This window comes from Pelodiscus sinensis, chromosome 15, assembly GCF_049634645.1.
Source record: "Pelodiscus sinensis isolate JC-2024 chromosome 15, ASM4963464v1, whole genome shotgun sequence".
NCBI lineage: Eukaryota > Metazoa > Chordata > Testudines > Trionychidae > Pelodiscus > Pelodiscus sinensis.
This window is the reverse complement of record NC_134725.1, coordinates 36,094,177-36,114,468: the sequence shown is the minus strand read 5'-3', so window position 1 is coordinate 36,114,468 and position 20,292 is coordinate 36,094,177. Positions and strand designations below refer to the sequence as shown.

The 20,292-nt window shown below is 46.7% G+C and overlaps 1 protein-coding gene across 3 annotated transcripts in view; it reads right to left on the bottom strand.

Annotated features, from left to right (window-relative positions):
* Nucleotides 1–20,292, bottom strand: part of WSCD2 (WSC domain containing 2) — a 229,759-nt gene that overhangs the window by 63,055 nt on the left and 146,412 nt on the right. For all 3 annotated transcript variants that reach the window (XM_075898761.1, XM_014572916.3, XM_075898762.1), the window contains exon 5: nt 374–495. In XM_075898761.1, the coding sequence (XP_075754876.1) occupies nt 374–495 (122 nt within the window). The remainder of the gene's footprint in view (nt 1–373; nt 496–20,292) is intronic.

Genomic DNA, 20,292 nt, shown 5'->3' with positions numbered 1-20,292 from the left:
TGGCAGGCTACTGACTAAATGAAAGGAGAAATTTAGTGATTCCCCAGCATTGTTTTCTACTGGGATTGAGCGCCTACTTTTTGCATGGCAAAGACATGAGCTGTCAATTTTACCTCTTGTATTCTGGACACATGCAATTATTCCACTATGTTGGATCACAATGTATTGAGTATGATCTGAATGTGACTCTTCTGAAGCATATGCAGAGCGCTGGAAAGATTCTTAGCTCGATCCTTCCCCACTTGTACCCAGGTCGCTTCAGACACACCCTGGACTCTAGTGGGGATTTACGCCACTGAAATTGGAGGTGTGTGTCAGGCCCTTTGCCTACAGCCCCATTCACTTGGTGGGACCCCATCGCTCTCCTACTTACCTTTTCAGTGCAGAAGTCCACACACTTGTCCACAGACATGTTCAGCATTACCCCACTCACAGGCAAAGCTACCGAGACGTTGTCCGGCCGATGGAAGCATCCACGGAATATCGCACTGCCATCTGGAGCAGAGTGAGAGCTTGTTAGTAAAGATCCCTGTGACAGGGAAAGTGGAAAGTCTGGTACGGGGCAATAAAGATTGTTGTGCCAACAAGACATGAGCCAAGACTTTCTGAGAGCCCTCAAGGTCTTCTTCACCTGCTGCCCACCTCCCACCTGGACCCGGGCAGTCCACCCAAACCCAGCTGCAAATGCAGTTCTCAGCAAGAAGGAATCTGACTCTCTGCCCCACTCAGCAAACCCTTCTGACTGATGCAGAAACTCTCCAGGCCAAACCCTTCCCCCATGCAGAAGTGTGAGATGAGTCATAGACCCTTCTTCCACATAACTGGTTCCACGCAGTTCCCTAACACCTCGGCTTAGTGCCATGGACAGCGGGCCAGCATGAATGAGTATATATCTCTGAGGGTATGTCTACACTGCAAAGTTAATTAAAAATAACAGCCGTTATTTTGAATTAACTTTAATAGTGTCTATACATGCAAACCGCTATTTTGAATTTAATTCGAAATAGCGGAGCACTTAATTCAAATTTGGTAAACCTTGTTCTACGAGGAGTAATGCCAAATTCGAAATAGCTATTTTAAATTAAGTGCTGTGTAGACACTTAATTCGAAATAGGGGGCCTCCAGCCCTTCCCCGGGAGCCCTGGTGGCCACTCTGGGCATAACTAGGAAAACTTATTCTCCTCTCCCCCAGCCCCAGAGCCACTAAAGGGGCAGACCCTGGCCACAGTGCCTGTGCCAGCTCCAAGCCTGCCAGCCCAGAGCCAGCAGTGGCCACCAGGGCCCCTGACCCAGTGGCCCCAAAACATGAGCCAGCAAGCCACTGGTAGCCAGCCCTCCACTGCTCCCCAGGAGCAGTCTGCCAGCTCACAGGAGCCTTACAGGGCTGGAGAAGGCAGGAGCCTTCCTGGTCCAGAGTGGAGATCATGGACCTTATTCAAGTTTGGGAGGGATGCCCCCAATGTCCATGATCTCTGAACGAGATGGAGGAATGCAGCTGTCTATGGCAGGATAGCTGCCAGCCTGGCCACCAAAGAACACATGCAAACCCAGGGGCAGGTTTACATGAAAATCAAGTTGGTCCGGCGAGACCCCCAACCCTGGGCCCTGAGCTTCCCCTCCCCCTTATTCCCCTTGCTTTCCCCTTCCAGCTCCCTCTTCCCAGGTTTCCCCCTCCCCTCTCCCACCCTTTGTCTTCCCCTCTCCCACCTCCTTTTCCCAGTCTCCCCAAAGGTTCATCCCTCCCCCCAGTTTTGTTCAATAAACCCAGTTTCTATTTTTTAACATACATGTCTTTTATTTGACATCAGGAAGGGGAGCTAGGGAGGAGTAAGTGGAAGGATGTGAGGGAAGAATGGGGCACAAGCCCCCTGAGGGGAGGACTGGGTTGACTCTAAGGGCTCCTCGGGGTGGACGCTGTCCCACAGGGCCTTCTGGATCCTGACAGCTCCCCAATGGACCCTCCGGATGTCAGCCTGCAGCAAATGCAGCCGAGCTGATGGCAACGACCCCACGAGACGCACCAGCATGCCCAGGGCAGCTCTAGCTCCATGCGGGCACTCAGAGCATTCCAAGACAGGACTGCTTTGCTGTCCCTCATTGAGGAAGACAAGCAAGCAGGGAACCCTGAGAATTGTCTGTCCGGGGTGGGGGTAGGGTCCCTTTAAGCATGGAGCTCAGTTAGCCTAGGCAGCAGCCCCACACACTAAGTCCTAACCTGATGCCCTGCCTGCACTGGTTCCGGCCAGCCTTAACTTCAGTTCGGGGGCCACTCAGTGTGGACGCGCTATTTCGAAATAGTGAAACAAATGCTGTTTCGAAATAGTTTTTGTGTGTAGAAATATTATTTTGAATTAGCTTAATTTGAATTAACTATTTCAAATTAAGTTAATTCGAAATAGTGCTGTAGTGTAGACATACCGTAACAGAGCAATGGACAGTCACTGGCTGGCAAGCAGTTGATTCACCAGAATCTAAACCCAGGGCGAAAGGCTCCAACCGCCACGAGCAATCTCATCCCTCCACTACAGCAGATTTACCAAAGGCCCTTCCTCCTATTCTCAGAAGACAGTCCAACTTTCACATCAATTTTAAGTTAAATAAGCTGCTGGTACAGCACGGCAGCCAATCCTAAATGAATGCCATTCACTGTACTCTGACAAAGCGCCTAGAAAATTACCAGGAAAAACATTCTCTGCTGCCTTGAATAAAAATGCACCAGTTGAAATGCAACCGACTTGTGTTTATTCTGAGAGGTTAGCTGGAAAACAAACAGCAGCACAAACTCAGTGGGAATCTGTCTCCCCAAAGACTTTCTTTGCCGTTTAATTCCTTATCCTCTGGTGCCTGTTCATTTTCTCTTGCTATACAAGGGGAGTACTGAGCAGCCTGATTAAGGAACATAGCTTCTAGGTACCAGTCTCCCCTACTTTTCCACTCTGTACTTTTCTCCAGCCAGCCTAGAAAGGATGTTGATTTGGTTGCCGTAGTAAGATGAGGGCCTGAAACATAAGTCCATTCATCACAGGCCTGGTGTGAAACCTGAGGCACGGCCAATAATGGTCAAGACTTTGTGAATATAAAGCAAAGCTAAACTGTCAGCAAGAGGCAGGCCCCCGCTCACAGAACTTGGTATGAACAGGGTTGATAGTGTGAAACACTAATTGATAATAGGCACAGGTGCAGAACAGTAATTGGTGCTAGGTACTAGCTGTAAAAGAATAACTAGTACTGGGCATAGGATGAAAGCACATCCCAGAAGGATGGTAATACCAGCTCATTAAAAAGGATCTTGGTACCCATGCTCACCCCACAGATAATATACTATAAGCAAAGTGCATTTTATAGTGTCCGGTATGAAAGGCCAGTGTGTTCTGCAGCTAAGAAAGGGACCATCTGCCGGGCTGTTCTGTTTATTCTGATATGCTTCTTGAACAAACATCCGCAATGGTCACCCCTAAAAAGTCAACATTTGTCCACAGTGCCCCCCCCCCACACACACACACACCCCACCCCCCGCTGCATCCAGGGAATGCATTTGCACTTCCACTTTTATTGTGGAAATGCACAAGCCCCTGTATTCCTCTCTTTCAGAAGCCCCTGTATTCCTCCTTCTATGAGGAAGAAGGGGTCTTCTGAAAGAGGTTTTTCCCCAACATTTGGCCTAATCTAGATGGGCCAAATGTTGGAAAAGCCTCGTCTGACAAAAGAATTGGAAAAAGCTTTTTCTGACAAAACCTTGTAGTCTAGACCTAGCCAGAGTGATAACTTAGGGTATGTCTAGATTACATGCCTCTGCCGACAGAGGCATGTAAAATAGGCTACCCGACATAGTCAATGAAGCTGGGCTTTAAATATCCCCGGCTTCATTAAAATAAACATGGCCGCCGCGCTGAGCTGGCTCAGCTGATCGTCGGCACAGAGCAAGTCAAGATGCAGATTTGTCGACAGGGGAAGCCTTTGTCGACCACTCCTGTAAACCTCGTTCCACGAGGCATAAGGGAGCAGTCAACAAAGGGTTCCCCTGTCAACTGATCTGCGTCTTGACTCATGCGCTGTGCCAGCAATCAGCTGAGCCAGCCCAGCGCGGTGGCCATTTTTATTTTAATGAAGCCAGGGATATTTAAATCCCGGCTTCATTGACTATGTCAGCAGAGGCATGTAATCTAGACATACCCTTACTTACTCCAGTACGGACTTATATGTGGCAGAGAAAATGACTCTGATGTCTCAGATATTGTTTGTTATGAATTTCCACATACAAAAACCAACCACCCAGCTTCAAAGTGGGGCTGGGCAAAATTTTTCCACCAATTTTTTTTTAAATGAAAAATACAGATTCTGTTTCATTGAACATTTTGTGAATTCATGTCAATTTTGCCAAATTGTTTCAATCAGAAGAAAAAGCCCTACCAAAATAAATTCTGGAAAAACTGTTTCATTTCCTTTCAACATTTTCAAAATGAAAATCTGATTTTTTCATGTGAAGTGATTTTCGGTTTAGCAATGTCCTTTGTTTATTTTAACAACTTCAAAAGTGTTTTCAAATTTGCTGCAAAGCATTTCATTCCACTCTAAAAGGACTTTTCCCCATTCTTCTCATTTGTCAAAAAATAAAAATGCAATTTTGATTTGGCCTGAAGTGATTTTTCCCCCCTGTTTTTGGAACTACCAGTGATCCAAAAAAATCATAGGTGCTGCACCTAGCAGCACTGGGAGTATGGCTGCATGCTTGGATTTGAAGTAGCTTCCATCATACACACCAGAGGATTCCAACCTTTTTAGCGCAAGATCACTTTTTGAATTTCAGACCAATCCAAGATCTACCTGGAATCCAAACACTCTTGCCCCATCCCCTTCCCTGCCTCTTGTCTAGCCCCGACTCCTGCTCCACTATTTCTCTGAGGCTCTGCCCTCACTTTTAGCAGGCTGGGGCAGGGACTTGTGGTGCAAATAACACTTGGAAAGAAGTAACTAGAACCATACAAGTTTGGGCTGGTGAATGTGACAGACTCTCTCTCTCTCTCTCTCTCTCTCTCTCTCTCTCTCTCTGTGTGTGTGTGTGTGTGTGAGTGAGTGAGAGAGAGAGGGAGAGAAACACAAAATGTATGAGTGACTGAGATGTGTGTTGCCCCTTTAAATATGTTGAGCATGTTCAGAAATAGGAGCAGCAGCCAGCCAGCTCCCTCCATCTAGAGTTGCCAGATGGTTTAACAACAAATACTGAACACCCCGCCCTCCCCCCCCCCCCGAAAAAAAACCCACCAGGAAAAAAATCTGTTGAGCAAAAAAAAGGGGGGGGGAGACCAAAGTTATTGAGCAAAAAATAAAATAAAAAGGGGTGCTGCGCCTTTAAATGGCCCCACACTCCTCAATCCCCCACCCCCCTCAGACATGGCAGGAGAAAATTGGAAACAGGAAATACCGGACATTTCACGTGTCTGGTATTTTCTATTTTTTTACTGGACAGGGGACCTGAATAATGGAGAGTCTGGACGAAAACCAGACACCTGGCAATCCTACCTCCATCCTGAGTCCTGTTGTGCCCTTTACTATATGGAAATGGGTATAGCAGCAGGGGGCTCCTGAGGTGCAGTTCCAGAGGGCAGGAGCAGTGTAGGGTTGCCATGTGTCCAATATTCACCCGGACAGCCTGGTATTTTCGCCTCCTGTAAAACCCCATTCCCCATCTCCCCGGCTCCCAAACCCCCAGCCCCCTGACCCCAGTCCCCATGCTTACTTGGTTCCGCAAGGCTGCTGGCAAAAAATGGCTGCCAGCAAAAAAGGCCAAGGGGAAGCAATGACTCCCCTGGTCTTAGTGCTCAACCATTCCCCTGTTCCTATCCCTGCACTCACTCTTAAAGGGGACATGCTGTTTTAATGCTGGTTTTTTGTTTTGGTTTTTTTGCTTAATAAGTCTTGGAGTCCTTTTCTTTCTCAACAACAGTGGTCTCCCCCCCCCCCCCCCCTTTTTTTTCTTCAACAGAATTTTTTCCCTTTTTTTGGCGGGGGGGATGTTCGGTATTTTTGTTTCAGTCATCTGGCAACCCCCCATTTCTTGTATAAATTGTTCCTGGAAAATCCATTATTCATGAACTTTCACTTCCAACCAAAGTGGCTACCAGTTTGGATTAAGGAAAAACTCTGAGGCTGCATCTAGACTGGCAAGTTTTTCCACAAAAGCAGCCACTTTTGCGGAAAAACTTGCCAGCTGTCTACACTGGCTGCTTGATTTTGCGCAAAAGCACTGACGTCCTACTGTCCAAAATCAGTGCTTTTTGCACAAGTGCTTTGACGTTTCCGTTCAGGCAAAAGCCCTTTTCTGGAAATGTTTTTGTGCAAGAGGGCCAGTGTAGACAGCTAAAAACTGTTTTGCGCAAAAAAGCTCCGATGGCAAAAATGGCAATTGGGGCTTTTTTGCTCAAAACCGTGTCTAGATTGGCACGGACACTTTTCCGCAAAAAGTGCTTTTGCGGAAAAGCATCCATGCCAATCTAGACGCTCTTTTCGACAAATGCTTTTAACAGAAAAACTTTTCCGTTAAAAGCATTTGCGGAAAATCATGCCAGTCTAGATGTAGCCAGTGAGTCAACAAACGGAAGGGAGAGAAACAGAGTGAGCACAGTACATGTGTCTCACCGTCACAGGCTGCTGCAGCTCTCAGAACAAAATGGCTGATTCTTTGGAAATATCAAGATGCCGCACCCAGAAAATTAAACCATCCCTGGTACATGGCTGCATAAACCTGTTGATTAACTCTGGCTTTTGAATGGGAACATGCAGTAGGTCTGTACCCATAGTGGCTTTGCAGCAAGGAGTGTGTAAGCTTCCTAGAGTACGCTGGCAGCTACTCCACTCCCTTCTGGCCTTCTCAAAGTAATCCCAGTGCCAGGAACAATTTGTGAGTGTTCATTTGCATTTCTCTAATTTGATTTCTCCCGGCTTTCCTGTGGGACAAGCTGGCAAAAACCCCAAGCCATTCCTGCGGGAGATCTTAGACACATCCAGAATCACTGTAAATGATCATTCACCTGAATGGACAGATTCTCTCTCTCTCTCCCTTTGACATTTAAGTACCTGCTAATGAGCCCCACAAGTCTAGGGGCTTAAGGCTGAAGGGAGGCTGAATACAATGAATACGAAATTACAGGCAAGACTCACAAAAGCCTTAAAAAGTCAGAGAGAGATCAAAAACCTATTTCTGATTCATTAAAGAAATACTTTGCATTCAGAGATGCCTTTGCTTTTCTGTCTCTCCCTTTTCCCCCTCTTTGGCTGGGTTACAGTTAATCTGCCTGTCCAAATCACTTAACCAGGTTACACACATTCCATTCACAGTCCTGGCTCCATTTATGCAAAGTGGGTCATTATTACCTTGACCCTTGATGGGAGGTGATGGGTTTTCCAGCCAGCAGAACTGATCTGCCCAAGGGTACATCTAGACTGCAGAACTGTTCCAGGAATGCATCCGCTTTTCCAAAAAAAAAGTTGGAAAAGCGGATGCGTTTTGTCAGCTTCTCTGTAAACCTCGTTTTACAAGAAAGAAGGGATGTTCCAAAACAGGGTGTTTCCCCAAAATTTGGCCCCATGCAGATGAACCAAATTTCAGAAAAGCCTCTTCGGGAAGTAAATCAGAAAAAAAATTGTGTACCGCAAATTGCGATTATTTTTCCCATTTATTGTTGTAGTCTAGATATAGCCCATGTCACCTTGTGACAAGAACATGCACCGGTGAATTTATGGAGAGTTCTCCCTTAAAAAAACTGTCTGTATTTTGGACAAAGTCTGATGTTTAGAGCAGGACTGGAAGGCAAGACTCCCAAACCCTGTGTCTGCCACTGATTTGCTGGACAACTCTGCTCAAGTCACTGGATTATTTAGGCCCTGCTTCAGGTATAAAATTGCCACCAACCCTGATCACCAGGGATAGCTACCCCCAGGCTTGCCCACAGGGGAGGGAGGAGGGCAAAGGGGGCTGTTGTTCCTGGGTCCGGTGACTGAAAGGAACTCAGGGCTCCCAGCTGCTGCAATTCTACAGCAGCAGCCATAGCAGCTGAATACCCGGGGCCCTTTAAACCACTACTGGAGTGTCACGCGGAGGGCTGGGGAGTGGCGTGGCATGTTCTATGTGGCACAGAGGACTGGCTGCCCCCATCCCCACCCCACCCCTTCTAGGAGCACAGATCCACTCCCTCACCTTATCCAGGGGCCCATGCAGGGCATCCGCCCTCCCCCTCCCCGCCTGCTGGCTACACCCACAGGAAATAGGAGTTTCAAGCTGATGGCATTCCTGTAACAGCCTGTTAGCACTTAACGAACAATATCAAACCAAACCAAGCAGCCGTTATGCCTCCAGAACCTTCCCTCCTGGTTTCTGACCAGTTTTTTTCTGCTGCCTCTTTCAAAGGCTTGACCCAAGCTCGACTGTCCCTGCCCAACTCAGATGTCGGTAGAAAGTTGGGACTTAACCGCAAACTGCCATAGCTCTTTGTGGAGTCAGCATGACCCTCCTCTTGGGAGTTCCCTCTTGAGGCACCAGTGGGCTCCTCCTACGCCCACCTTACCCCCCAAAACAAGCGAGCCAACTACATTTGGGTCAAAGGCAGGAGATGCATTCCTCTAGGTGGCAAGTGACTAGCTAATTATGAGACAGGCGGGGCTTATGAGCCATCTCTGAGTCCACTATAAAACCTTCCACCTCAGGAAACCCCGGTCATAACCAGGCCTCATCCACAAAACCACAGGAGAACAAAACTTTTGTGATATTAAAAAATGGATCTTGCTTGATTTATTAAACACATTTCTGTTCCGTTAAACACCGTTGACAGGAAAGAGGGCATTGATCTGCAAGATGTGCCCGATGTGTGCCCATTGAACAGGGTCTAGTTGCCCATGAATCAATCAGCTGGCTTGTTTAATGACTATCATTTTATTCTCCTCATCTGCCAGTTCCATGTCATGTCTAGATCCCAAAGAAGCACAGTACCTGGGTGTGACATTCGGAACCAGAAGGGAAGTCTCCAAGTGTTCCAGTGCAGCATCACTTGCAAATTACAAAGCCCGCTCTTCCTATAGATCATGATTATTGTTTTTTAGGGTAGGTGCCTTAGGGGCCCAGTAAAAGCATCAGGGTCTTATTGCACAAAATAAACAAAGGAGCAGTCCCTGGCCCAGAGAGAAGCATCAGGAAGAACACAACAGGTGTGTTAATCATCAGACCAGGTGGGAAGACTAAGACTCCGTATCGTTACTGATGAGCAGAGTAAACAATCCAGGTGCTAGCCAGGTTCTGATTTAATACTGGTTTCCTGCACTGCTGACTGACAGGGCAAGGAACTGCACCATAATAGGACACAGAAATCCCCCACAAAGCCTGTGTTTCTGCCTGCTGCTGAGTGTTCAGCTCCCTTGGTGGCAGGCACCTTAGAGAAGACAGAGAGTGTCACCACTGTACCTATAGCACTCAACTCTCCTGTAGGAAACTCGCCCCCAGGCTCCATCTAGACTGGCAAGTTTTTCCGCAAAAGCAGCTACTTTTGTGGAAAAACTTGCCAGCTGTCTACACTGGGAGCTTGAATTTGCGCAAGAACACTGACGATCTCATGTAAGATTGTCAGTGTTCTTGCGGAAATACTATGCTACTCTTGTAGCATATCGGGGCTTTTTCGCGCAAAACCGCGTCTAGATTGGTACGGACGCTTTTCTGCAAAAAGTGCTTTTGCGGAAAATCATGCTAGTAAGACATAGCCTCAGTGTTCCCTGTGAGCTAAGCACTTGGGCAGCCATCAAGAAGAGATTCAAATGCGGCCTAACTGATTAGCAGAGAGCCTACAGTGCCCACAACTGGCAGCATGTGTTCTTCTGGTGGTGCACATCTGTACATGCCTCAGTGCACAGAACAAAATGTATTCTGCGCATGAGGGGGAAAAATTAGATGGAACATTGCTCGCCACCCCTCATTCCTGCCTGCTCCCAATACGAGCATGTCCTGCAACTGTCTTAGCTTTTATGGCCCATGGTGTCCCTGCCAGCTGGAGAAGCCAGACATTTAGTGCATGGTGATGGGTTCAGCTGTCAGCTCTATTTTCAAGCCGCTGAACCTTGACTCCCTCGGAGACTTTTGCCTGCTTTCCTGAATCAGCAACGTCTCTCCAGAGTCACATCCAGCCTTTGCTCTTTCATGAGCATTTATTTTTCCTGACGTCTAAGCCACCCTCTGAAGGGAGCTCACCAGAATTTCACATCCCTCCAGAATCTCATAGGCCAGCCTTGTTAGTCAAGTTACTGATGTATGGACACTCAGGTCATCTTTCCTTCCCGAAGATGGGGGGCTGATACATCGGAGACTGCTGGCGCAATGTTGTAAAGGACACAAAGAACATTCTGTCAGAGAGAGATTCCTGTCCATTGTCAAGACAGGTGGTGAAGTGCAGAACTAGCCTTTCACATCATGGCAACTCCGAGATCCCAATGAGCTCAGCTCTGTCAATTCCCATCAGGAACAAGAGTCTTCCAAAGAACTTACAATCTAAACAGACAGGATAAATGAAGGAAGTTACATCTCCCTTATGTTACGGGTGGAGCACTGAAACACACATAGGTGAAGCAACTTGTCCAAGGACACAAAAGGAGTCTGTAGCAGAGCCCAGGACTAAACTTTGAATCCCAGCTTGTCTCTTAACCAGAAGACCAGATTTCCTGTCTGTGGATACTCAAAGCATTTTATAGCCCTGTGAATGAGGGGAATGTCCCACCTGGAAGATAGACAGAATTATCTCCCTTGAAAAGTGGGGAAACAAAGTCTGAAAAAAGTGACAGAGCCACATTTTTCACAGAAGGGTTCCATGTATCAGCAGTGTTTGCTTTGCCATTCCCTGGCAGCCCACAGACAGGGATCAATTCTACACAGCCTCTTCCATCTGCACCCCCACCCCTACAAACCCCTCATATTCTGTGCGTCCGGAGAGCATTTGCTGTGTCCTATTATGATAACGATCTGCTGTTGCCTAATGGCTGTGAAGCTAGATTTGCTAATGGCATTTGAATGAGTCATTTCGAGCAGCCAGGAAACAAGGGCAAAAGCAATTTGCCGGGAATGAGCTTTGTTCCTTCTATGAGAGGGGCCTTTTCCAGTGAGACTCGTGTTGCTGCATTTTGCTGGTTGCTTCCATTAAAAAATAGAAGTGAAAGCCCAGGAGCAAAGTCTATCTCTATTTTTATCCTCTCCTGGGATACCGAGCACACAGTGCCTGGGACAGCAGAGCAAGAAGTTCTTCAGATTCTGTCTCTTGCCATGGATATACTCAGAGGGAGGCAGGCGATCCTTGTTCATCCAAATTTCACCATTCACTTGTGGGGAATTTGTTGCCCAATGAGCAAAATAGATTTCCAAGGCTCCGCACAAATGGACAGTCCTCATTTCATGTGGTTCTCCCCATCCATGTTATAAATGCTCAGAAACTACTGGAAATGCTACCGCACTCCACTGCATTAGAAGTGAAGCTAGATTCACGCTCAAGGCCAATGAGCACAGGTCAATAGGGATGTCAAGAGAAAGTTGTTGATTCAGAAAAGAGACCAGATGGGTCTCTGATTGGTCAAGACTGCAACGTTTTCCACCTGGCATTTGCCACTGTCAGAAGACAGGATGGTGGACTAGATGGACCTTTGGTCTGACCCAGAATAGCTGTTCCTATGTTGTCCTTATGTTAAGAATTGCTCTCCTAAAGGGACTGGAGCAGCAGAAGACCTGCTCATCAAAGCAACCTGTTGAGTCAGATCCTTAGAGACAGAAATCAGCTGAATTCACTGCCTGGGCATCCCCACATTTTAGTCCAACCCTGTTCATTAACAAACAGGTGGCCTTAGAGAGGAAAGTGCAAACTTTTTCAAAGCTCCGCTTCAGGTTTGCTGAACTGATGGATGTTCACATGGGTTCTTGGATTATTCCAAGGGACACACCAATCTCTACTAGAAGTAATAATGTAGAAAAGGCTGCTGTGTTCAATAAACATTTCTGCTCTGTCACTGGGAAAAGAGCAGATGATGCAGGCATATCAGATGATGATGAAATACTTAACCTTCTGCCAGGAACTAAAGACGATAATCAGCTGCAGCTACTGAAATTAAACATCCAACTTTCATCCAGTAAATTTTAGACAAGATCACCAAAGTGCTGTTTGAATAATCAGTATTGTTTTGATAAGTCTTAGAATGCTGGGGAAGTTCCAGAATCCTGGAAGAAAGCTATTGGTGTGCCAATATTTCAAAAGAATAGATAGGCTGACCTGGATAATTATAGGCTGATCAGTCTGACATAGCTCCCAGACAAACTAATGGAATGGCTGGTATGGGATTGGCTAAAACAGAATTAAAGGAGAGTACTGTAATTAATGCCAATCAAGATGCATTTATGGAAAATAGATCTTGTCAAACTAACTTGGATTCTTTCTTGATGAGATTACACATTTGGCCATAAAGCTGTGGATAGAATATACTTAGACTTCTGTAAGACATTTGACTCAGTGCCATGTGATGTTTTAATTAAGAAACTAGAATTTCACAAAATAAACCTGGCACATGTCAAATGGATTAAAAACTGGCTAAACGATAGGCCTCAAAGTGTTACTCTGTTGACCAGATGTATCTCCAGGGGCCCTGTGGTCTTAGCTCCAGGCTATTTCACATTGTTACCCATGCTGTGAATGAAAACAGAAAATCATTACTGATCAAGTTTGCGGAGGACACAAAGACTGGATACACAAGGAAGAGGGTGGGTCAGTTGTACATAGTGATCTAGATTGCCTGGTAAACTAGTCACAAGCAAATGAAATGCATTTACAGCTAAATGTGAAGTCATACATCTAGGAACTACGAATTCAGGTTGCACTTGAATGTGGGGGGACTCTATCTTGGAGAGCAGTGATTCTGAAAAGGACATGAGGGTCACAGTGGATACTCAGCTGAAAATGAGCTCCCATGGTGACCCTGCAGCCAAAAGGGTTAATGTGAATGTGGAGTGGCAGTGAGGAGATTGTATTACTCCTGTAACTGACACTGATACTCCTGCTGCTGGAATACTGCATCCTGTTCTGGCGATCACAGTTCAAGAAGAATGTTGACATGTCGGGAAGGGTTCAGAGAACAGCCACAAGAATGATTAAAGGATTGGAAAACCCGCCTTATAGTGACTGACTCAAGCCACTCAATCTCTTTAGTTTACAACAGGGAAGATTAAGGAATAATGTGCTCACCATCTCCAAGGGCATGTCTACACTAGGAAATTATTTCGAAACAACTACATTTGAAATAATAACTCTCAAAATAACAAAATCGAAATAGCGTGTCCCTACTATGGGGAAGCCTTGAAATTAGTCCGAGGCAGGCTCCATTAATGTGGATGCACTTCCTCAACTTAGAGCTGCAGGAAGGACTGGGGAGTAATTATTTTGTATTACGCTGGAGAGTAGTTATTTTGAAATACCAGCCGTGGAGAGTCCACACTACCGCTATTTCAAAATAAATATTTTGAAATAAGTATTATTCCCCTGAGGAAAGCAGGAGTACAGATTCCAAAATAACCAGCCCGTTATTTTGAAATAGGGGGCTTGGTAGTGTGGATGCTGCCCTTACTATTTTGAAATAGGGAGGTTATTTCAAAATAACTCCTTAGTGTAGACCAGGGCTAAGTGTCTAGGTGGGGAACAGAAATTTGATAATAGAGGGCCCCTCTCTCTAGCAGACTAAGGTGTAATAATTTCTCAGAGCTGAAAGTTGAAATGAGACACATTTAATCCTGGTCTATACAGCTAAAACACAAGTCTACCCAGCCACACTGTGCAGAGCCATGGTGGTTTTCACCCCCTGAGCATTGCAGCGAGGTCAGCCTCGCCCACCCTGTAACTTCTTCCATCAGCCTCTTGGAGGAAAACACCTTGGCTGTGTCTACACTGGCATGAATTTCCAGAAATGCTTAAAACAGAATAGTTTTTGTTATAAGTATTTCCGGAAAAAGAGCGTCTACACTGGCAGGCTGCTTTTCCGGAAAAGCCCTTTTTCCAGAAAAGCATCTATGGCCAATGTAGACGCGCTTTTCCGGAAAAGAGCCCCGATCGTCATTTTCGCGATCGGGGCTTTTTTCCGGAAAAGACTACTGGGCTGTCTACACTGGCCCTTTTCCGGAACAGTATTCCAGAATAAGGACTTATGCCTGAGCGGGAGCAGCGTAGCTTTTCCGGAATAGTGGCTGATTTTGTACAGTAGAGCGTTGTTGCTTTTCCGGAAATTCAAGGGCCAGTGTAGACAGCTCGCAGCTTATTCCGGAAAAGCGGCTGATTTTCCGGAATAAGTGGCCCAGTGTAGACACAGCCCTTCAGTGGGAATAGGAAGTGTCAAATGACAACACGACTGCAGCACAACTGCAGCTGTGCTGCTGGAGCCCTTGTTCGGCAGACACCCTCTGACTAGAAACGTGGCCCCCGGGGAGCAACATCCCAAACGGCAAGTTTAAAAAGAAGATGGGCCGTTTTTTCTAAAAGATCTGTTCTCAGGCAAAGGGGAATTAGCTAAGGGGCTATGTGGCACTGGGATTATGAGAGTGGTTCCTTCGGGCTTTATAAGCTAGGAAATAACATCTGAATAAAACACCTAGGGAGCAGATCAACCTGGGTATGTCTACACTACAAAGTTAATTAGAACTAACAGCCGTTAGTTCGAATTAACTTCGATAGGCGCTACACATACAAACCGCTAGTTCGAACTTAATTCGAACTAGCGGAGTGCTTAATTCGAACTAGGTAAACCTCATTCCACGAGGACTAACGCCTAGTTCGAATTAAGGGCTGTGTAGCCACTTAATTCGAACTAGTGGGAGGCTAGCCCTCCCCAGCTTGCCCTGGTGGCCACTCTGGGCACCACCAGGGAAACTCGTCTGCCCCCATCCCGGCCCCGGAGCCCTTAAAGGGGCACAGTCTGGCTACAGTGCCCGTGCCAGGTGCAAGCCTGCCAGCACCCAGCCAGCAGACCCTGCACCTGGCACGGCACAAGCCAGCCACCCGCTGCCACCCAGCCCTCCGCCTCTTCCTGGGACCAGGCTGGCAGCTCCCAGGAGCCTGCCTGGGGTCGTAAGAGGTGGGCGCCTGCCTGGTCTAGTGCAGAGATCGTGGACCTCATCCAGGTTTGGCCTCCAATGTGCACGACCTCCACACTAGGCACAGGAAAGTGGCCGTCTAGGGCAGGATAGCTGCCAGCCTGGCCACCAAAAGCCACATGCGAACCCAGGAGCTTAGAACATAAGAACATAAGAACGGCCGTACTAGGTCAGACCAAAGGTCCATCTAGCCCAGTAGCCCGTCTGCTGACAGTGGCCAACACCAGCTACCCTAGAGGGGATGGACTGAAGACAATGACCAAGCTATTTGTCTTGTGCCATCCATCTCCAGCCTTCCACAAACGGAGGCCAGGGACACTGTTCCTACCCCCCGGCTAATAGCACTCCATGGACCCAACTTCCATGACTTTATCTAATTTCTCTTTAAACTCTGTTATAGTTCTAGCCTTCACAGCCTCCTGCAGCAAGGAGTTCCACAGGTTGACTATTTGCTATGTGAAGAAGAACTTCCTTTTATTAGTTTGAAGCCTGCAACCCATTCATTTCATTTGGTGTCCTCTAGTCTTTCTATTATGGGAAGAAATGAAAAACTTTTCTTTATGCACCCTCTCCACACCACTCATGATTTTATAGACCTCTATCATATCCCCGTTCAGACTCCTCTTTTCTAAGCTGAAAAGTCCCAGTCTTTTTAGCCTCTCTTCATATGCGACCTGTTCCAAACCCCTAATCATTTTAGTTGCCCTTTTCTGAACCCTTTCCAAGGCCAAAACATCTCTTTTGAGGTGAGGAGACCACATCTGTACACAGTACTGAAGATATGGCGTACCATAGTTTTATACTTCCCCTCCTCCTTCTTCTCCTGACTTCCCCCTTCCAGTGCCCTCCTCCTAGGTTTCCCCCTCACCTCTCCCACCCTCTCTCTTCCCCTCACCCACCTCCTTTTCCCAGTCTCCCCAGAGGTTAATCCCCCTCCCCCCCTGCAGTTTTGTTAAATAAAGAGAGTTTCTATTTTTGATCACGTGTCCTTTATTTTTTACATCAGGAAGGGGGGCTAGGGAGGGGTAAGTGGAAGGAGGTGAGGGAGGAATGGGGTGGCTCTGCGGGCTCCTCGGGGTGGAAGCTCTCCTGCAGGGTCTCCTAGATCCTGACAGCTCCCCGATTGACACCCCCCCCAGATGGCAGCCTGCGGCAAGTGCAGCCAGGCTGATGGCCGAGTGCTGTGATGTGCTGAGTGAGGGCACTCAGGGCAGTCCAAGACAGGACTGCTTTGCTGTCCCTCATCGAGTTAGACAAGCAAGCAGGGAACCTTGAGAACTGTCTGTCCGGGATAGGGGTCGGGTCCCTTTAAGCACAGCCCTCGGCTAGCCTGAGACAGCAGCTCCACGCTCTAAGTCCTAATCCGATGCCCTGCCGGCACTGCTTCCGGCCAGCCTTAACCTCGGTTCAGGGTCCACTCAATGTGGACATGCTAGTTCGAATTAGCAAAACACTAATTCGAATTAGTTTTTAGGTCTAGTTAGTTAGTTCGAATTAGTGCTGTAGTGTAGACATATCCCCTGAAAGGAGCTGGCAAGACTCTTATAATTAAAACAAACCTACAAAATCCATGATAACCTCTCATGAAGATTGTACTTTAGTTGTTTAATATGACCTCAGTGGTCACCTGATCAGCACACTACAAACTGCTCTTGAGATCTCGAGCGCTGGTCTGAGACCCCCAGGAAACAACATTTTTATTTCCCAGACCTTCTGCAGGCTTCCCCAGGAGCTCTTCATATCTCAGTTTCCCCACTGGCAAAATGTGGATGATGATTTTGTGTTACTTACTGAGGGGGCTGAGGAGATGTCACTCAGTAGTATTTGCCAAGCTACCCCCTGATGGAAAGTGCTAGAAGACATTTCTGTGACCACTGTCTATCATGCTGACCCGTGTTGTCTCTTTCCTTACATATCTGTATGTTTCCTTCTGCTGTCTCTTGTTGCTCATTCCAATGGGAAGTTCTTTACAGCTGGTTCTGTGTGTGCTGTGTTTGTGCAGCGCCTAGCTTGGCACAATGGGGTCCTGGCCAACAGGGCCAGTCCTAACCAATTGGCAGCCCCAAGCGACCTCCCGGCTCGCCTGTAGGGATGCCAGATGGTTTAAAAAAAAATACCAAACAAAAATGTGTCAAGCAAAAACAAACAAACAAAAAATGCCAGGGAAAATTTGTTGAGCAAGAAAAAAAAAAAGGTCGGAGAGTAACCAGGGAAACCTGGGGGAAGGATTCAGGAGGTCGGGCCAAAATGTGGTCACCCTTAACACACCCCTAACACCTTCAGCCCACCCCTAACACCTACTCTTCAGCCCACCCCTAACACCTACTCTTCAGCCCACCCCTAACACCTGCTCTGTCGGTGGCCCCTTGAAAATGATGGCCCCGGGCAACCGCCGAGCTTGCCTGCCCCTATGATTGGCCCTGCTGGCCAATGCCTGAGGCTACTAGATACTACAATAACACAAGAAGTAAATAGCAAAACAACTTGTGCCATGTCAGACAGTAAGGCCTACTCACATCCAAGTGTGTTCTTTTTGTTGCTAAACCAGTCTGAGCTGCAGAGGCAAACCATTTAAGATGTGTAGGGCTCCATGCGGCTCACATTCCAGCCAGGCACTGTCCGCCCCAAACAAGAGCTATTAAGCCTCTGTTTTCAATCAGAAGAAATTCAAATAATTTGGCAGATTTACCAAGCAATCATTCAGGAAGACTTTGGTCTGCCTGGCAGGAATGAACTAATTAGTCAGGCTCACTGCATAGCTGGTGCTCGCTTAATTATGAAAGTACTGTCAGTAAGCAATGTGATTCAGACAGTCCATTTCTCAGCTCTCCTGTAATACAGGAAAGAACCCTGATATCTGTATCTCCGCATTAAGGTTAATGGCATCTGACAGGTCCATGCCGACACACCTTCCACTGTAAATTAATAACACATATTCTATAAGAGCTAAGCTTCCCAAGATGCTCGCTTTCCTCATGCCTGCTTCTGGCAAATGCTAATGCCAGCTCACTGCAAGAAAAAGGCCCTTTGATTATAAGTGTCCTATAGATTTGCAACAGCGTTAACGTCTCAGGACAGTTGCCAAGAGAGACATGCCAATGCTGCAATTTTAATGGAGAGCATTTCACTGCTCCCAACAGAAGACCCAAATAAGCTCAAGCTTGCTGCGGACTTAGCTGTTGACAACCAGTTTGGGACACACCAAAACAAGCCAAGAAGAAGGAGCCAGCTGGGGAAAAATCAGGCCTTGCCTGAAAGCACAATGAGAGGTAAGCTAGTGCAGGGCGTTAGGCACTGGACCGTCTCTGCTGCTGACCTGAGCATGTCTCGCAGGGCTATCCTTAGGCTGCATTGAGTCCTGTGCAGTTCTATTAAACTGCTGCCCCTGCGCCCAACAGCAGTCGGGGTGATAACGATTTTTTGGAGATGTGATTTTATAATCTTCAGCAGCACACCAATGAAATATTTTTTAAGCAAATCTTAAACAGAGCTCCTGTTGACGCACAGAGTAAATTCAGAAACCGGGCTTAGCCCATGCCTGTAAAATGGCTTCATCACCACTTGCAAGGCTCATTCACAGGCTCGGTCTTCTAATGGGTCTGGCAGGCTTTTTCCCTTGTAAGTGAAATAGACCCTCTCTGGAGGAAGCAGAGTCACAGAACAGGGACAGGAAGAAGAAGGTTTCATCTGAAGAAAAATGTAACGAATAGTCTAGCAGCACCTTAGAGACTACCAAAATATGTAGATAGTATCATGAGCTTTTGTGGGTACAACCCACTTCTTCAGATGAATGGAGTATAAAAAGTCCAGATCCAAGAATAAATAGGGTAAAGTTGGGGGGAAGCAAGGGGAAAAAATCATGAATTAGAGTGTTCAAATTATAAGAAGCTGGTAGAGAAGGTGCAAATTGTTCTTAAGTACCATTGTTACTGGTTACGGTCATCAGGATGTGGAAGGTAGTGTGCTAACCAGGTAATGTTTTTATTCACACTTTTTTTTATGGCTACCTTCCACATCCTAATGACTTAACCAACTAACAATGAGTACTTACGAACAATTTGCACCTTCTCCATCAACTTCTTGTAACCCCCTGGTCACCAACCAGTAGGTTGCAATCTACAGGTAGATCTCAGGGGCTCCGAGAGTAGCTCTTGAGCCCTCTCTGAACTGCGCAGCTGCGCAGTGCATTTACATTAGATTTCCTCATGTAATGTAGGCGGGGCTTCAAGGAAGGAGTGGGGCAGTAGATCTTCGCCTGTTCTGAGACTTAAAATGTGATCTTGGGTGTAAAAAGGTTGGAGACCACTGTTGTAACCTGAACATTCTAATTCATGACTTTTTCCCCTTGCTTCCACCCCATTCCCTATTTATTCTTGTATCTGGACTTTTTTTTACTCCATTCATCTGAAGAAGGGGGTTGTTCCCACGAAAACTCAAGATACTATCTACATATTTTTTAGGCTCTAAGATGCTGCAAGACTATTTATTATTTTTTACAGGACAGGAATAGGCAGATGGGTGGACATTAAGACCCAGTGGTGCCTGACATTTTCAGGTGACCTAGGCAGCTGTAAAAGCGACGAAGAGTCCTGTGGCACCTTATAGACTAACTGAAGTGTAGGAGCATAAGCTTTCGTGGGCAAAGACCCACTTCGTCAGATGCATGTAGTGGAAATTTCCAGAGGCAGGAATAAATATGCAGGCCAGGATCAGGCTGGAGATGACCAGGTGGATCCAATCAAGGAGGATGAGGCCCACTTCTAGCAGCTGATCTGGAGGTGTGAATTCCAAGAGAATAGAAGCTGCTTTTGTAGTTAGCAAGCCATTCACAGTCTTTGTTTAATCCAGAGTTGATTGTGTCAAACTTAAAGATGAACTGTAGCTCAGCAGTTTCTCTTTGAAGTCTGGTCCTGAAGTTTTTTTGCTGCAGGATGGCTACTTTTAGATCTGCAATTGTGTGTCCAGGAAGATTGAAGTGTTCCCCTACAGGTTTTTGTATGTTGCCATTCCTAATATCAGATTTGTGTCCATTGATTCTTTTACGTAGGGACTGTCCTGTTTGGCCGATGTATATAGCAGTGGGGCATTGTTGGCACATGATGGCATATATTACGTTGGTGGATGTGCAGGAGAATGTACCAGTGACA